Genomic DNA, 19,424 nt, shown 5'->3' on the forward strand with positions numbered 1-19,424 from the left:
TCTAACTTTGGTGGAGTTGGACTTCAGATGCCGTCTGGTACATTAAATAAACACTTGAGTTAATGAGAAAATATACATAGGATGTGCATGAGGCATAGTTAAAATGGCAGTGAACTGAATGAGACTTAAATATGTACTTATGACTTTGAATGAGGACATGTGTGAACAAGGAATATATTTTTCAGTGAGAAACAGGAATAGTAACCCATGACAAAAAATTCAGGATAGACAGTGTCAGAGTCAGTGCAATACATTGCATTTGATGGTGTATTATGAGAAAAAAAATGAATGATAGGAATTATTATGAATTCTGGGTGTCTTTTTCCAAAAAGCAAAGCTTTCTTGACTGCTATGTCCAATTACTTCACATATGATGTGAAGTTTGTATTCAATACTCAATAGTTAAGAAATGGTTTGAATGCACATTGGTAGGCATAAGTATTTATAATTGTTTATTGATCCCTTCCTCTATTGCATGCAAATTATTGCTTACATACAGAAACTGTTATTTAACAGCAAATATTAGCACCTCTTCTGAATTACAAGAAGTGTTTAGGTACTATGTTGAATATTTTTTGAAATATTAGTTTGAAACATTAGTGGTAGTATAATATGCAATAGCTGTTTGGCTTGGGAAATTCCACAAAAACATCCGTAAGCTAAAACCATGTGCTTAGTAGAAAAGAAGAGGAAGAGGAGCATCCGTATAGTACGTTTCAGTTTTTCAACAAGCATGAAGTTCAAATTTGTCATTATTTAAAAGTGAGTAATAAAATACGGACTCTTTTGCTTCTAGTGACCGAAAGAAACAGTAGTCTGGGTTCTCTGAATAAGGTAGATTGCTTTGAAGTCTTGCTACAATGAAAGAAAGGTCAACTTTAGATCAGAGAAGTGTTTGCATTTAAAACTTTATTTTGTATGTTCAGAACATCACTGGAAACATAGAAACTTGTAGGCACAAATGACTTCATATCCAGAGTTTTTGAATAAAGTATTTGCTAATGAAATTGCAACACCACATTTTCATGAGAACTATTTATCTTAATACTCCATATACATATATAAAAGTCATGCACTGCGAAGAGTCAGTTTGTCCAGATCATGTTCTGCAGGTGCTAAAATTCACTGTAGATCTTACATGTTTTAAATAGGTCTTGTTATTTCTGTACATTTTTAAGAGTTTATTATACTGATATCACATTCCCAAAGAAAACACAAAATGTAATAAAGCTGTATATTTTCTTTATTTACCTAACTTTCTCCTGTATTAAAAAAAAAAAAGTTTGTATAAGTAATAGCAAACTAAATGTTTTAAACCAGCTCACACATATGTAAGATATGTAAAATCTAGTAGTATAAACTACAATGACAATGCAAGGGTATAAAATATGTTCTCTTTCGAGTCTGTGGTCCGTGAGTAATATTGCTTCTGTACTGGCCTTGCTTTGATACATGCAAGTCCATGAAATAATTCATGGCTTATTATGTAACAGGAGAGGAATTGACTGGGAATTGAAGGAAATGGTCCTTAAGCCTAACAGCAGGTGGTTACTTGTTTTATTTCCACCTTGGCCATGCAATTACGCCTCTCTTGCCATCGGGCACAGTCAACGCAAGTCGAAGGCCAAATGCCAGCCTGGGACATTACAGTCGTAACCTTTGCATCCAAGTCGGATCCCTTATATTCTACTTCTTCAAGATTCCTCGTCACGTAAATAATCCCACCCACAAAAGCAGTGGTATGATAGGGATCTCTGCCTTTATATGGCCCTTTCGGTTGGAGTTTCTGTACCGGTACTCCATGCGGGCTGCTGGACCGAGCTCACCGACATGTGCCGTACATGGCCTTGGGCACCTCTCCGTTAGCATCGGCTGCAGGCCTCTGCACTGCTCGCCTCTGTAAATGACCCCTCACTTCCCACGTGTGCTCATTCTTTTTTTTTTTTTTTCCAGTTTTTGTCACCGGAACCCAAAACTGTAAAGATGAGGATCTTCGACCGTTTGCTTACAAACAGATTAAATGTACAAACATGTATAAAAGTCTTACTAAACATAGTGCTTTTAAATGTGTTGCATCCCTGATCTGAAAATACTGTTTGATCTATTGATAGACTGTCAAGAAAAAAAATGTGCTCAGCCATATAAACTATACCAGCTTGCTTAATGCGTTTTAAAAAACTATTTGTGAATGTGAAGAGGCGGTCTGGCCAAACACAGACAGAGATCGGGTTTTATGGCGGGGTCTCTCACTAGCCTGCTGGGTGACCTCTGAGGTTGCTCCGCGCTTCGTGCCTCGCTTTCGCCTTCTGTAAAGCTAAGCTAATGATGCTGTCCTTTTTGTAAAGTGCTTTGAGACTCGTGGAGGAAAAGCATTGTGTAAGAGCCAGGAATTTATTATTAAGGAAGAGCCGTAGCTTTTTCCATGCTCTCTGCGGGTTTCTCTTCTAATGCAGTGGAGTAAACACACAATTCTGTCCTCTTTGAAATCAGTTGGAGTTTTGTGTGCGATTTTAGTGGCGCCAAAATTTCTGGAGTGCATGACAAAAGTTGTGCTGCTTTCTGTGAGTGCTGATAGCGATTCTTGCTCATCCTGCCTGTGAAACACCTGCGCTTCTGTTTGGAAGGTAGAAAGTAAACAAGCAGTAGCTTTGAGAGCAGCAAGGTAACATTTTTTTAATGCGAATACTGCCTTTAAACAGCTCTTAGAAGACATTTATAATGCAACGGCATGCATGCTAATAATACTAGTACTTGACTGCATTTCCCCATAGAATGATTTTGACATACACATTTCCCCAAAATGCTGTGGTTTGTTTTTCATATTTCAAAGCAGTCCCTAAGGTGCAAATTGTAGCTTATACAATTTTGATGTGTCCTTTAAAAAATGTATGTGCTTCTTTCTGATGGTCTTTGTTTTGCTGTTGTCTGTAAGATACGTACTTTGCTCATTCGTATTAGTTTTTAAAAAAGCTTTGGAGAGAGATCCAGAAAAGCTCACACTGAAAGCATTTTTCCTCTTCCAAGGATTTTGAGAAGAGCGGTTTCCCCTGACAGAGTAGTTTGAACAAGTTGTTTTCTATTCTGAACCTTGTATTGCATCGTAACACAGTTCTGACTGCAACTTTTAATATGCCAAATCCTGTAGTACTTATCCCAGCGCATCTTCTATTAGAGACACTTGTGGGCCCTAACTCAAGACGGAGGATTTGGTTCTATAAATAGTCGCAGCAGTTCAAAGCGTGAGTTTGAATGGTAAATATAAAACCCTTTAGACAATATAAAGGCAATAGATCTAGTAGTGTATTGGAAGTTTAGCATGAATGCAAAATCATTCTAATTGAAATATAGTGATGTAAAGAAACTTTACTTGGCTAATCTGGTAATTGGAATAAAAACTTTGTGTACTGCACTGACTGCCCTCCAACAGCACCACCACTTCAATAGACTTTTAGTTCATGCGCTAATCACACTGGGTACTCATCAGCAATGTTCGAACTGAGCCTTTTCCATAGGGGCTTTTGTAGGGCAGTCCCCAGAAAGTCCCCTGAGGAAGCTTTTGGTTTGTATATGCACACCATTTGTATACAATCTGACAAAGGCAAACGTCTGCTCTTCTGAAACTTCTTGTGGCCTGAAGTACAGGTCATTCTTGAAGTGATGTGTCCAGAAAAGGAGATGATCTCCAGCTCTCCTAAAGGGGTTGGTTTTTCCCCATCCTTCCATTCAAACACTGCATCAGACTAGAAGGACATCTCATGCTGTGGGAGGTAGAGAGAATCTCCATTTAACTGTGCTACCCCCATACTTCACTTTAGTGCAAAATAGTCCGTATGTTTGAAAGATCCGAGATTACCTTTGTTATTCACACAGCCCCAGCAGTCAGTCCTGAAAATTGCACAGAATTGTTTGTCCACAGCATTCTTAAAGGATATGATAACTTAATCCAGCATGCATTTATACATTCTAGATTTCTTCATGGGCATTTGTTGGTTTTTCTTCTAACAGTACGTTATGTAGATACATTGCCTTCCGTTGCAGTTATATGCAAACATAAAGATTATGAAGTTGACTTCCCAGATCTTCCACAGTACGCAAAGGATGGAAATTGTTTTCTTCTCTAAATTATAAAACTAGATATCCTGGCCTGTCTTGTTTTTAACATCCTGATTTTTTTGCACTGATAGCTGGAGCAAATGATGTTTGAATTATTGGCTTTTTAATAGTAAGCACAGTAACACATTTTTTCCAAATATTTCTTTTAAAACAGATACTAATAAATAGGGTCTTGTATGGTTCTCTGTTTTCTACAGGTTTCACACTGCTATTGTCAGACAGATGAGACTGTGTGAGTGACTCATGGCAGTGCAATTTCACATCACCACACATTTACCTTTCAGCTTCTCTTTCCTTTTCTGCTGCTTGCTTTTTTTGCCATCAATTTGTAAACTCACAGTCCTGCGTTTCTCTAGGTTCAGCAGCTCTTGGAATAACTCTTTCACGTTATGGTTCAGCTTGGCAGAGGTCTCCATAAAGGCACACTTCCACTTCTTGGCCATGGCTTCTCCTTCACTGCTCTCCACCTCTCGATTTTGGTTCTCATCATTTTTGTTGCCCACCAGCATTATTGGAATGCTCTCTACATCTCCTTTAATCTGACATATTTGTTCATAGATGGGTTTGAGTTCTTCCAAGGACTGTCGGCTGGTGATTGAGTAAACCAAAATGAAAGCATGTCCTTTAGAAATAGAAAGACGTTGCATGGCTGGAAATTGATGGCTCCCGGTAGTGTCGGTGATCTGCAAAGTGCATATACTCTTATCACAGCTGATCACCTGCCGATAGGTGTCTTCAATGGTGGGGATGTAGCTCTCTCTGAAAGTGCCTTTCACAAATCTCAAGACCAAAGAACTTTTGCCGACTCCTCCAGCCCCAAACACAACAACCCTGTAATCATTGCTTTGCTCAGGCATGTTTCCTGGGGAGTCTGATGCTCTCAGATAGAGGGAAAGATCTAGGAAAGAAAATAACAAAAAGCAAGAACAAAGACATTAATACAGGTTCCTGTGGGGGAATGGACTTTATGCTAACTTTCCCAATAAGAAAAATGAACATGATGTAAGTAATGACATCCCAGAGGACTTGGGAGGGGCTAAAGAATGATGTTTTTTCAACAATGGGTTTAGGATTTCCAATCCAGCCCGGGTTGGTAATGAAAGACCACCTTCACTGCTTCATACCTTATTTTAAATTAGCCTTGTTATTTTAAGCATTCATCCTAGTGGGCTAATGCCCCCAGAATAAAAGGCCGCAACCGTTCATTTGGGAACTGGCCCCTCAGCAAGGCGAAGGGCTGAAATACTCTGCTGTCTCTAAAACGAGTCTGTCTCCTCAAATCATTATTCAAGCAAATTGACAGACAGATGTCTGAGAGTCAGTTATTCTCAACATGCCAGCTCTTCAATAACAAGGGAATTTATCTCCAGTGCAACTGGACAACATTTCTTAGTGAAGTGTAAGAGACATCTGTGGATTCTTCATCAACAGTGCTAACAGCTTTGCTGTTGCGCTAACAGTGCCGTAGCTTTGTTTGTAGCTCTTTGGGATTGTGTGCCCCACTTTGACGTGTTTTCGCACTTCGTTTCCAGTTCAAAGGGTACACTTTGGTAAGCTGAGATTGTTCGTGTTCAGTCTGCCTTTTCATTTTCATTTTGCAGTACACTATCTTCAAATGAGAGAGCCTGCATTTTTGAGAAAGGTTTTGCAGGCATCTTCACAAGGTTTGTAAATGGCTCATATTATCAAGTTTGGAATAAAAGGCAAATACTGCTCACAGAACACCGTGAGCCCTGAAGCTTGGAAAACCCTTTGTCTGGTCTGTGAACAATAGGACCACAGATATGGTCACCATTTTTAAATAATAAAAACGATAAAGCTTTGTCAGGGTCGCAAGCTATAATTGTTTCTGAATTCATTGAGATAAATGTGAAAATAAATTCCTCTTGCTGTCAGTGGCAGTTCATTAAGTACACAGCATGTATCTCTTATACTTAGTAAGATTTAAGCAAATAAATGCTGAAAAAATTGAACACAGAAGATGAAGAGAGTCTAGGATAGCCTTATTTTTCAGACCAAAGCTAGATAGAGCATTATATAAATAGTGTGCATTGGACAAACTGCAAAATTTGCTGCACCTGTATTTATTCTGAGGCAAATGGGTGATTGAATAGGGGAGACTGTAAGTGAAATACCGTTCTCTTGTCCAAGTGCCTTAGGGGCCAGGTGACTGAATAGACCTGTTGCAATGCTGCCTGGGTCGTCGGTAATCCACAATAACCCGAAGGCTTTCCCTACTGAATAAGGAAGCTGATAGCCTTCAAGGTATTTCTTCACTGCAGCTGAAGAAGTGATTGTGGTGTGGGGAAGAATTTCATGGCACGGGGAACAATAGCAGGGATGATGCAGAAGTAAGGAGGTGAGTGGAGCCCCCATGACCTTATCCCAGTTGCTGGCCCACACTGAATTTTGTGCTTCTGCATCTTCAATGCTATTGCTGCCTGTGCCAGTTAGATTAAAGCTAAGCCTATCCATGCTGCACTAATGTCTTCATTTTGCTGTTGAAGCATACTCTGATTTTGTTATCCCTCTTGTTCAGGGCATCCTATTCCATTCTAATTCTTATGTCTGAGTAAGCCAAAAACATCTGTCTTTACATAATGTGTTGGATAAAGGAGTTGTATTTCCTCCTCCGCCACACCTTGGGTGAAATAACCAATGCAACTGGGGACGCTGATCCTGAGGCGAAACGGAGAGCTGTCACAGCACTGCTTGCCCAGCCTGGCTTCAGGCAGGCGGCAGCTTTGGCCCTTCCATCGCTCCTGCGCTGCAGCTGCTGTGGCTCTCAGAGACCTATTTAAATATAGCAAAGACTGATAAATAAGGGTGTTTGTCCTGAGGCACTGCAGCAGAATGATTTCCCTGCGGAAGCAGAATTCAAGGAATGGAAAGAAGAACAGCCTCAGAAAACACTCGCGCCTGTGTTTATGTCAAGGGGAAGGGCCTACGAGGAAGAGGGGGACGGGCAAGGAGTTCCTGCTGTTGAGAAAACAAACAAAATCCAACGTAGCTAGCAAGGAAGAAGACCGGAGGAAGCTAGCAGGAAGCTGCTTCACTGAGAGTAAACAGGGCTATGAGCTGCAAATGCACAAACGGAGAACAGAGTGGTAGGCAAGTGTGGAGAATGAGCTACCGTGAGAATTATGGTTTAATAATTTGTGTGAGCAAGAAGGCAAGAGAGAAAAACATGACTATTTTACCTCAGAAATAGCTGAAGTGTAAGTTAATTTGCACAATCAGATAATACGTATGAGATGATGACAGAAACTGTATTTGACTATGAAAATCAGTGAAATAGTGTGGGAGTAAAAATTGAATTAAAAAAGCCAACTGAGTGTTCTCTTGCTGTATTAAGCTGCATGTTTTAAACACACTTACAGGTTTCCAAGAAAGCTGGCACATATGCTTGCCCAGTAGTTAGAACAATTTGTAACATGGCACTTAAAGGCTGCATTTAAGTATTAAGCATCTGAAAAGCATCTAAGTGAACCTGAAAATGGCATGGTAGTAGTCTTCAAATACATAGTTAATTGTTGCAAAGAGGGAGGGTGGATATCTGTGGTGGATAAAACAGGAATTGATGGGCTTAAATTGCAGAGCAAAAGATTCACATTAGACATTAGGAAGACTTTCCAGTGGGAAGGATAGCACATAGATTGCTTGTGGAGAATTTGCAGGCTGTCAGTGGAAATGACCACAGACTTGTCGGATAATTCAGGCTGAGAGGGCCCTCAGGAGGTCTCTGTGCTAACCTCCTGCTCAACCGAGGGGTCAGCCATGAGGGCAGACCAGGTTGCTCAGGGCTTAGTCCTGTCGGGGCTTCAAAACCTCCAAGGTTTCCCACAACCTCTCTTGGCAACCTGCTGCACTGCTTAGTTATCCTTGTAGTGACTTTTTTCCCTCTTATATCCAGTCTGAATTTCTCTTGTTTCAACTTATGCCTGTTGTCTCCTGTCCTGCCATGCACCACGGTGAAGAGCCTTGATCCATCTTCTCGATGAGCTCCCCGTGGGCGGGCGGTCATGGCTACCTTTACAAGCTACATTAGTGCAAATTTACTAAAATGTGCAAATTCGGCAAGTCTTAGTGAGTCTCCATCTAACTGTGTCCACTGACTTAGCTCTGCTTTATGCAGATCCTCTCCTAGTGCAAGGTCCATGTTGCTGCCAGTGAGCTTGATGGGCAATTCACTAGCAATAAGGGCTGCCTCCGGTTCAAACTCAGCTACAAAATTTTATTTTAGACTAAATTCTTCACTAGCTGCTACTGACATGTCAGGTAGAAGAATTGAAGGATTTTTCTGGCAGGAAGATAAGGTTTAGGGACTGCGTCATTTTGATATAAGAATGGTCATTATGTTACATAGTGTTAATAAAAATATGCATTTAAGAAATGTTTAAACAATGTGCCTTGTGTTACTGATTATGCACTTGATATTTCAAACTCTTAATTTTCTTTGGGTAATTAATTATGTGTGGGTGCATTAGCAGTTACAAAATCAGTGTCACTGATCTTGCATTTAGCCCATGGATCTCCATAGCTATCTTCTCTGTCTGTAATCAGTTTCTTGGTCTAATTTGTCTATCCGTTGTATTTGTGACTTGCCTGTCATGTTTGTATTGAAGCACTGAATAATATATTTGTTCCTTTTCACTGCAGAAGGGATGGGGAGACTGAATTTGTGCATATTAAATACTTTTGAAGTTTTCTGAAAATGACTCTACTTGAATGCCTACCCTTAGGGTAATGTTAGACTAGATTATCCTATGGGCCTGCTGTGGTGGTAAACCTTCCTCTTCCTTGTACTTGGAAGTAGGTAAGAAAAGGATGCTCCCTCTCCGGTCCTTCCACAGTTTTGATTCTGTTACAAAAGATTTTCACCATATTTGTATTGGCAGACTTCCATGAAATGCCACAGGTTGCAAATTTCTTTGAAAATGGTTTGGCTAGATGATGTCTTTTAAGGTAACGCTGGTTTTGTAAAACAACCTGATACTACATTTGTTATCTGGAGTCAGCAGCTCTTATTGTGTCTTAGCTGATCCAAATCTCAGGTTTCGATGACATCTGACTGAGATGTCAGTCTGATATGCAATACAGCAATTGTCAGCTGCTGTGTATTAATTTCCTGAAAGCTCTTTTTCTTTGGGTAAAATTCTCTCATGTCAGCGTTAGGGAAACTCTCCCTAACAGTCAGTCCCTTTTTTTATATATCTAAGAAGACATCTCTGTTTGTATTCTCACTGTTAGGATGAAAATATAATAAAGTACATGGAATGCATTTATTTTAAAAGCTTGCATCAGTTTAAAGTAAAAATCCATCAGGCTATCCAGCGATGACACCGCTATGCAAAGATATGTGGTGCGAGGTGGATGGTAATAGAAAATCTAGTTATAGATAAGATGAACCTCAGAATGGTTGTGAGGCTGCTGGCCATTTCATCATATCAGAGATGAAAGAGGTGCACATTATTTATAAACAGGAGAAAAGAGAGCTCTGCAAGGAATTTTTACTTGTTATCCACTGTGTATATAAATAGCCAGGCATTTTGGGGGGCGTATTTTCACCTCACCTGCCAATGAACATGGATTTAAAGTAAAGAATGGGTATTTTTCTACTTCTAAAGTTTCTGTCTTTTAATAAAAGGCTCTCTTTTTCTTTCTGTTCTCCTCCCTTTCCTCTTACCCTTCCCTTTCTCTTTCCTGTCTTTCCTCTCTCCTCTCTCTCTCTTCTCTCTTTTCTCTTTTCTCATCAGCTGAAAATTTGACATTTGAAGAAAAAATGGTAACAGTTAAAACAGCTTTTTCTTTCAACATGAGGTTCTAGTGCATGCTGGAGAGCACTTTTTTTTACATTCTGATGGTGAGCAAAATGTTCTTTCAAAGCCTGCTCCTTGAGCTTTAGCTAGTGCAAAATTGTGATTTCTTCACTGCAGGAATGTTGTAGCACTTTTGATTTACGTCATCGCAGGCTTTTACGCAGGTGGCGTTCTTGCCATCTTTGTGAGCAGAGAAGATGATTTGCGCCTGTGCAGTTGAGATTTGAACAAAACCGTGGCCAGAAATAAATATTCATTCAAAACACCACCTCTTTTTGCGTTGCACATTTACATAAAATAGGCAACTGGCCCAGTCACATCTACTTGAGGAGCCATGCACAGATTGACAGTACTAATGAGGGTAATTAAAATTATTTGATACATTCAGAGTAAAACTGCTGCCTGAATTTTCTTTGCTGTGTCAAAGTTGCAGTTTATTAAGTTATTGCAGCATTTTTCCTTGTTTTCAAAATGTTTATCCATACATCAGTGACTTTCTTGCATTTGAATTTAAGTATCTGATGCGTTTGTTAGATATTAGCCAGAGACTGTCAGGTAACAGATATTAAGTTAAATATTATTTATTCATAATTTCTACAACCTTTTCAGTAACTTTATGAGACAAAAGCATAGGGAGTTATGTCAGATATTTCAGATCCTAACTCCTTCATACAAAAGAAAGGAGGGCCTGAAATACAAAAAATGTCTTTCACAAAATAGTGTGAAGTGGGATTCAAAGATTTTGATTGATTCTGTTTTTCTCAAAGTGTTTATGGAGTGCCAGAGATCACTAAGCCCTAAGATTTCTCTGAGTTTTCTGAAAGTATCTTCCAGAAATCTGGCTTTATTGCTAACAAATTTTCTTTGCCTACGGCTGTTCCACCCAAAGATAACCCTCCGAGAAACATCAGGAATCTGATGATGATGAAATGCTGGTGATTAGTTAAATTGCTTCCAAAAATTTCTGGGACTCTAGCAGCAGTTTTGCTATTGTTTCATTTTAAAAAAAGGTTTTGAATTAGTCTAAGAGCTCATGACCGGAGTCCCTCAAGCACGTCATTTTTGTAATGAGTCACTGAATCCTGCCCAGTGTTAACACTCATCTCAGCTAGCACCGGGGGATGACACAGAATGATGTTTAGGAATAATGGGCATATTGCATGATCAGTGGAGATCAAGTCTCCTTCCAGATTTTCAGCATTGAACGGGCAAGAACTTGCTTCCTGGTATACCAAAGGAAAGCTCAGCTGGTGTCATGTAAAGTACTACTGTCGTAAGAGTGAAAATAGGCTCTGCTTACACGGCCTGCACCTCCCAGTTCAGCCTTCAGAAAATGCTTGGGCTGAATAAGTTCTTTTTCTGTTTTGTTAATTTGCACTGAATTGTGGTCTGATTGAGCATTGTTTCTGAAGTCTGCCTATGTAGGCTTCACGTAGTAAAAGAGCTGTTGACAGTGACAGAAAGATTAAGAACATCAGTGACTTTTGGAGGCCAGCAAGGGAGCAGCAATTAGAAATGATGTGGCAATTTCTGGACATAAGAAGCGGTGTCGACCAAATAGCACTCAACTGTTGGACACTGAAAACAGCTTAATAGTCTAACGCTGAGATCGTTGGGGAAGTTACCAAGTGTGACCAACGAAAGAGCAGGCTGAACAGAGGCTTTTAGACTCCAAGATTGGTTTTCAAAGTCAATACAAAAACTGGATGTCGTGATAGATCATGGCGGACAACGACAGAAGGTCGCTCTCAAGTCTAGTTTGAAGGAAAAGCAAAGCCAACTTAATATTTTAGATCACCAGCCGGAAGGAAATGGACTGGCCTCTGTCACAGAGAAAACAGCATCTTCTGTGGAAATAAAAACAAAGTTGTGTGTCCTAAACCTCACTTTTTTCTCTGACACAATGTTTTTATAGTGATACTTGCTTGATCTTACTTCTGACAGTAAGTGGCATGATCAGATATTTGTCTTTCTACTCCACATATTCACAGAACGCGCAAATTCAAACTACTAATTCAATTTTTTTCAGTTGAAACAGATTCAATTTTAGAGCTAGGTTCTCTCCTGTGTTTGAATTGCTTGAATTTGAGTAGAAAATGTATTGTTTTGAATTTGCTAAGTGAAACAAAAGCAGTGGCTCAGTCTGTGCAAAACTGTACAGAACTGAGACAACAGAACTGCAGTGAACAATATGTGCGCTTTGGAGGTTTTGGACTGGGTGATTGCAGCAGTTGCTTTCAAGTATCTATAAAAAAGAAAAAGAAAAAGAAAAAAGAAAAAATCCTCCATTTTTTCAATGTTAGCTACAGTCACAGGGTTTTTTGCATTTTGGGCCAGATTCTCCACTATATTACAGATGTTACTGTATGCCACACTGCAGTTGCAGTCTAGGTATTAAGCCAGGATATCTGGTTTAAAAAGTTTGGTTTCAGGAAGTTTCTCTGAGAATCTTTTACAGATTCCCTTCCCGCTGCTTCCATAACGTTGAAGAGTAGTAGAAAGGAAACTAGTCTTTCAGAATAATTTGTCACAGTTTTCTTCTGTATTTACAGAAGTAGAATATTGCCTTAAGGACATCTGTCGTAAAGACAAATGTATATTTAAAGGAGGTAGAATCCGAATCCCGTCCTATTCTCTAGTCACAGATGCTGTGCTCTCATTTAGCAAAGTAATGGCTATATTTTCAACATGCCAGTGTTGGAAATCTCATTTCCCAAAATAACACCTTTTCAAAATTGTTTTAACCCCTATAAAATATCATAGTAGTTGTTTTCCCTGGGTAAAACAGAAGACCCCAAACACATAGTTGTCATAGTCTCTTGACTAGTAACAGTAATCTTGACTAACTCATAGAGCTAATACAAGGCCATTAGAGATTGTGGCAGACGCAGTTTCTGTAGGCAAGAAAGAACTGGAAGTAGAAAAGGGGGAGCATCAGGTGAGTTGTCCAAAAAGGGCAATAAAGTCATGTGGAGTTCTTTAACTAGGGTTGGTCAAAGTGGCATCGCCTGCCTAGGAAGAAGGCAGGACGGAGGACGAAAACAGGGTCTGTGGATTCCCATTTTGGCTATGGAGTCATGTGCACAAAATGCAGAAGGTACTAGATGTGATCCAACAAAAGAGCTTCAGAATTAAAAATATGCCTAAATGTTTTGCTCTGTTGCGGCCCAAAACCCCTCAGGAGTAAGAGATACGTACTCATGACTTGCTACCATAAAACCAAATTCATCATCCCTGAACCTGCTTATCAAATAAAATACCTTACCCACATGCACAAGGCAGCAAACAGCAATAATACCAAATGCTAAGTTCTCCCAAGGCCGACTGGTGCCATACCGGTTGTCACTTCCCAGTTAGTGAACTGGGTAATCTTAAAATTAAAACAGGAGAATTTCCTGACTTAATGTTTAAATTCTGGCTTTGCTTTTGGCATGTTATATATTCCGTTGACTTAAATGGAACTCCTCTTACATTTATTTATCTAATGGAGTATTTTGGTAAATCAGTGCCTTAATCTTTTAAGTGCATAAGGCCAAAACTCACTCAGAAACCTCACAGAAACTTCTGCATATGCTTAGTTAGGTACTTGTGAGTTTACAGGGAAAGAGAAAAACGTCAAGGGAACAGCACTGTATTCAACTTTCTATAGGAGTATTTTTTATAATGGGAGTTTTTTCTGGTTTGGGGGGAATTTAATACCTGGTATAACAGGCCAAATATTGTAGTAGTTGCTCAGTTTTCAGTAGATTTCTTTTGCTTGAGTAAAGACTGAAAGATCAACTTTCAGTCTTATATTTAAAACACCTTTCAACAGGTAGAACATTGTGCTATTGGGTAGAGCAATTTACTACAGTAGGGAAATAAACTGAAATTTTTTACTTGTATAAATATTTGCAGGATCAGAGATTCAGTCTGACCTTCAGCCGCTCTATTTTGAACAAGATAAGGTTCCTTTTAGCAATTATCTACCGCTTTACACTCTTGTGGTGAGCTTCTGCTTCTCCAGATGTCCAGTAGCCAAAAAAATGTGCCTTTCTGTTCCATGTCTTATGGAAAGAAGTGTGCTTCTTAAGTTTTCCTGAACAGAAAAAGTTAGAAATGTATGAAGCACTAAACAAACCCCCAAAATGAAGAGTAAAATTTCCCAAATAATCATTTTGCTCTAGAAGCTTTGGATGTTAAATAGCATATATTGTGAGGTTCATGATAAAAGCCCCAGCACAGGCAACAGCTGACTTCCATATAAATGTGTACATTTACACAGAAGAGTGATGTGTCCATGGAAGACTGCTTTCCATCCACCAGAGGAAACAGTGCAAAGACCAGTGGCCCTTTTGCCTTTCCTCTGTAGTCCTCAGTTGCTTAATTTGGGGCCATTTGCCCAAGTCTCCTACAGAAGCAGAATCATCAAGGACTAAGGGCTGCTGACTTATTCTTATGAATATCCATAGCTAGAGGCTGTATCCAGTAATTGTTGTCCTGGTCACTGGGACACGCTCTGATACTCTTACACAGCCCAAATAATACCCCTATTTAAAACAGCCTGGCTTAGGTCCGAGTGAGAATATCGCTCTCTGTCTTGCTGTCCTAACTTCACATAAGTCTTCCGAAAAGCCTACCAACCAATAAATTGTGCAACTGTTTCTTAGGCAGGAACTTGTGAATCGGTTAATGCAGCGGTTTTCAGGAGCCGGAAGGATCCCTGGGAAGTGATTAAGTAATGCAGTCCCGTCGTCAGTATGCTCCCAGGCACCAGGAAGACGTCTGTGCTTCCACTGCAAATTGTCTGCGTATCACAGAGGGTTGAAAACCAGTGATTAAAGTGTAACTGTGGAGCATGAGACAGGAATGACAGATTTCTGATAGGAGTTTCCAGATGTTGACAAGAAGCTATGTGCTGTCTCTGATGTGCAATGTGTCATAAACTGAACTTTTTGGAAATTTTATTTATTTTTCCTGTTACACTGTAGTGTAATTTCTTTAAGAATTAGTTTTCAAATCTCTCTCTAATGCCAACACTTTCAGAAAATGGAACACTTTCTTTACTGATGTTTTGTTTTACTTTTAAACAGAAAAGAAATTTCATACTAATCTTCATAACTGCCCCAGCTTTAAGGAGTTTCTATTCTGAATTAAGAGTGATAGGTTTAGCCTTAATAGTAGTTTGTTCTCAATTCATGTTTTTTTTCTTTGCAGCACTAGACAAGGTAAAAATACTTTCTCAATAACACGTGTCAACATTTGAATGTTTGATGGAAGGAACTGGGAAAACTAAAATTTTTTAGTGGGGCTTACAGCAGAATTTGAGTTATTGTTCAAACATATTGCAGCGAATATGTGATTACTGAAATTGCTAACTTTTTCAGAAGAGATAAAAGCTGTTACTCTAGATCTTCAAGGAAGAACATAGTAAAAATAAAAAAAGGTAACGCACCTTATCGGAGCTTCACCTTGTTTTTAAGTCAGCACTACTGGACATGCAGGGAACAGAGGGAACCTTCTGCAGCCCAGAAATGGATTTGCTCTTTTCATACCGCTTTACTACATAACCATTTTAAACAGGGAAGTTAAAAGACTGTCATGACTTCATTGCTGCCTATTCAGATTCAACCTAAACCCATTCCATTACCTGCAGTCAGCATGAGGGGGATTGCATTTCGCTGCTATACCATCCGGCAGCCCTGCACAGCCAAATAAATTAGACAGACTGATTTTCATCTCAGGTACACAAGTCTGACATTCAGCTCAGATGTGTTTGCTTCTGAGGAGGTGCTGCCGACTTTGGTGTGAGTGGAGACGTGTGTTTGGCACATCCTTTTTCTCTACCGTTTGAAATTTTGCTGTTGTCTTCCTTTCACATTCATTTTGAGAATTATGTAGTAATTAAGATGTGGTGGATTTTTTTTTTTACTAAAAGGCAAATAAGAGGTATGCTTTATTTCAATCCATGCGTCCAGTTTTATTGTCACTTGGTGGGTCTTATTGCCTGCCTTTGCAGCGTTAAGATAATTTAGTGCGCCTTTCTAACAGTAGAAGGTGCAGTGAAAGCATCTATTTGCTCATACTGGAAGACCTTTATTTGCATTGAAACTAAAAAAGAGCCAAAAGAATAAATTTTCCAAGATGATTTTCTCTGGTGCCCTTAAATAAATAGTTCATCTAAGAGAAAATAAATATTTCTAATATTATGTACTCAAATTTCACATAACTGCCATTTTTTTCTAGTATGTAATACTGATGCTTGCTCAATTCAGCCTAGTACTAAGACATATTATGACGAAAAAAATAAGATTTCAGACCAGCACTATATACTGAACAATACTGGTACCACTGGTTCCACAGTGAATTTCCATTTAAGTGTACAAATGGCCTGATATTCATATGCAGCCTGGGAGCTAGAAGATCCAAATGCAGCTTATTACTTATTACAAAATAGTTACTGGGGTACAGTGCAAATTAATAGCAATTCAATGTAGTGGTGTCCTCTTAGATAAAAATGACAAAAAAGTAAGCAAAGAGTCTGGTTAAAAAGAGAAAGCAGAGGAAAAGGGAATACAGAGTAGAAAGTGGTCATTCTGTGAGATCATCTTTGAACTAAAGTACTTTTTATGGCCATTTGTTAAAGTAAGGTAAGGCTGGCGAATACTACACAGCCCATCACAATGAAAATATGGGTCTCTGCTTTTTCACCCATGATGGGGGGATCTTTACATGGGCAGATGTGTTGGTTAGCGCAAAATGGAAGTATCAGGTGAACCTCAAAGAAAACTAGAACCACCGTTAGTAACAGCTTTAGTAGCAGCAATACCAATTTATATCTGATCCGCTACTTTTGTTGGCGTTGCAGTGCTGGTGGCATACGGTGTGATGGTGTAATATGATCTTCACCACTAGACCAGTAAGTAGCCATGCCACTAAACTCTGATGGTCATCCACAGGTTAAGAACAGCTCTGCTCTGTGCCCCGAGAAGGGGATATGATTCAGCCTTAAGACCATCAGGGCTCATGTTTCTGCTGTAGGGCCACTGTGGTGCAAACAGAAGTGCAGCATAATCTAGAAGAGAAATATGCCTGTGTTTGGCATTGATGTGGGATGTATGAACAACTGTGTTACCAAAGACCTTGACCCATTTGCAAAGAGACCTTTTGATAGAGGCAACTCCCAATGAATAGTAAGGAGAATAGGAATTTAGCACTGAAAGAGACCTTCTGGATTATCAAATCCAATCTTTTGCTATTGCAGGCAACCATTTCATGTAATCGCTTTCATAAATGGATCGAGTTCCAGCTGAAAAACGTTTAGAGACCTTTGTTTCTATTTTTTCCCTGAGAAGGTAACTCCAAAACCTTGCTGCTCTAGTGGTTTGAAACCTTCCGGTCTAAATGTGTGCACAACCAGTTTCTACCCACTCATTCTTCTCTCTGCCCAGGAATGAAGATAAATAGCTGTACACTGCAATCATTCCCCCAGACTTTCGGCTCCATGGGGCCATTGATTTACAGCTGTGTATTTGAACCCCTTCCGTGTTTGCACAGTTGTTCATGCAGTCGCCTCACAAGTGTGGTGCACAGTGTGAGAAAGAGCATGAAACCTGGAAGGAGACCACATCTCGCAGCCCCTGAGTGGTGGCACAGACGCCCTTCCACAAGAACTGGGCACTACTGGGTAGAGTAAGTACAGCAGGAGCCCCCAGCATGGGGGAGCAGCTCCTAAAACATGCGTGGAGTCCATCAGTCAGAACAGAAAAGATGGAAAAAAAAGCAAGCCTCCAACCCAAACTCCAAGCCATCTGACCCAGAATTAAAAATCATGGGATCTGCAGACATCCGAGACACAATCAACTCAACCCTGGCAAAGGTGTAACAGCAATAAATTGTGAAGGCTTCATTTATGTGGACAGGTATATGTATGCGCACATTACATACCTGTACATGTGTGCATTTATAAATAAACATATATACATGAATATGTGTTCCTGTATAGTTAGGCACTCACAGAAACAATACATTTAGAAAATACTTTCACGAAAATACATCCAATCTTGTTGCTCCATTCTGAGCTCACGGGGCTGTGACCGAGTGCTGCAGCACAGGGACCATCCCACCTTCTACGGAGAACATAGCAAGAGGGGAAGTATTATCAACTCTGAATTCATGTCACTCGCAGACACTTGAGAATGGCCCTTCATGATTTGTTTTCTTTCATTTCATTGAGTGGCACAAGCTACTGAATAAATAGAATATTGTCAGCCTGCGAGTGGAATACTGCAAACTTGTATTTGTTTCAGAGGAAGCAAGCCCTGGTGCTATTTTGTTCAAACTCAACATTTTTATAGTCTTTCATCACATGAGGTTAAATGTAGCTTTCATTTAAAAAAACCTGCAACCTCTCCTTAAAACACTGCAGTGGCAGTGGCATAAATTAGGGCAAAATTCAGCACATCAGGTTTTAATGAAAGACAGTTAAAAAAAAAAAAAAAAAGGTTATGAAGCCATTACTGGCATACTGAAAAATAATGCTGTTTAGCTGGTCAGTATGCATGTGACCAGCCTCCGGCTTCCTTTCCAGCCCCGGCGTATAATGTGCCGTGTTCCCTACGTGAGATACACAGTCAGATCAAATCTTGCAGTCGTAACTCATGCAAAACTCTATTGACTTTAGCGGAAATTTTGCCTGAGCGACGACCGTGGCTCTTGACCAAGGGAAATAAAGACCTCTAACATCAAGGCGATGCTACCTTTATTATGAGAGGCTCTGCAGAAAAATGATTGAAATTACCTGCAAAGGAACAGACGGCTCCAAACGCTCTTCAGTTTCTGCCTGTCATCGCACCAGCTGTTCCCCCTCTCTGCCGTGGGTTTTCTCCCCCAGAAAGGGGTCCGTGGCTTAATCAGGGGACTGTAGCTCTGCCGTCTGCTGCTTTCTCGCGCGCCCTGTGGTCGCTGCTGTCGGACGTGCGTGTGCTCTGTGGCTCGCGCTCTTGCTGCTCTGCTCCTCTCCCGCTTTCTCTCCGAGTGCCTGGGCCGTGGTTAATGCTTTTGTTGGCTTGGCTGCAGCCTCTCGCTTGCTTTCTCGCTCGTACGGATGGACTGACTCCAGCCTCTGCTGGTGCTACTGCCTAAATGGCGACTGCAAAGCTCATCTAAGCTTTTAACTGCCACCTACTGAATAATTGTGGAATATATATATATATGTGTGTGTATGTATCTAGGCTGTAATTTTCTGGCTATCTCACCAAACGTAGTACATTTTTACAATTAATCTTTGAGTCCTGCAAATATTTAGTAGCTCATCATTTAAAGCTGTAGTTTACATTAATCTGTGCCCATGTGTCTCCTTTTCTTTCAGCAGCTGAATATGGAACAAGCCTATTTTTTTAACTTTAAAAAGCATACAAAGCCTATGGTTAGGCTAATAGCCAGGGGGCCTAAATCAGCATAGCCCCATTCAAGTCAATGGAGCTGTGCTGATTTATAGTAGCTGAGATGTTG

General features: G+C 40.0%; 1 protein-coding gene across 1 annotated transcript; it reads right to left on the reverse strand.

Moving 5' to 3' along the window:
* Positions 1–892: 892 nt before the first annotated feature.
* Positions 893–19,036, reverse strand: LOC135324747 (GTP-binding protein Di-Ras2). Its single transcript, XM_064501624.1, has 2 exons — positions 18,712–19,036; positions 893–5,011 (listed from the first exon to the last, which is right to left on the reverse strand). The coding sequence occupies exon 2, from the start codon at positions 4,968–4,970 to the stop codon at positions 4,371–4,373; it is 600 nt and encodes a 199-aa protein (XP_064357694.1). The 5' UTR covers positions 4,971–5,011; positions 18,712–19,036; the 3' UTR covers positions 893–4,370.
* Between the last annotated feature and the right edge of the window lie 388 nt (positions 19,037–19,424).

The sequence above is a fragment of the Dromaius novaehollandiae genome, chromosome Z, assembly GCF_036370855.1.
Source record: "Dromaius novaehollandiae isolate bDroNov1 chromosome Z, bDroNov1.hap1, whole genome shotgun sequence".
Taxonomy (NCBI): Eukaryota; Metazoa; Chordata; class Aves; order Casuariiformes; family Dromaiidae; genus Dromaius; species Dromaius novaehollandiae.

Coding starts and splice junctions, on each gene's coding strand:
- LOC135324747 (XM_064501624.1), bottom strand. CDS start 4,970: ATGCCTGAGCAAAGCAATGATTACAGGGTTGTTGTGTTTGGGGCTGGA.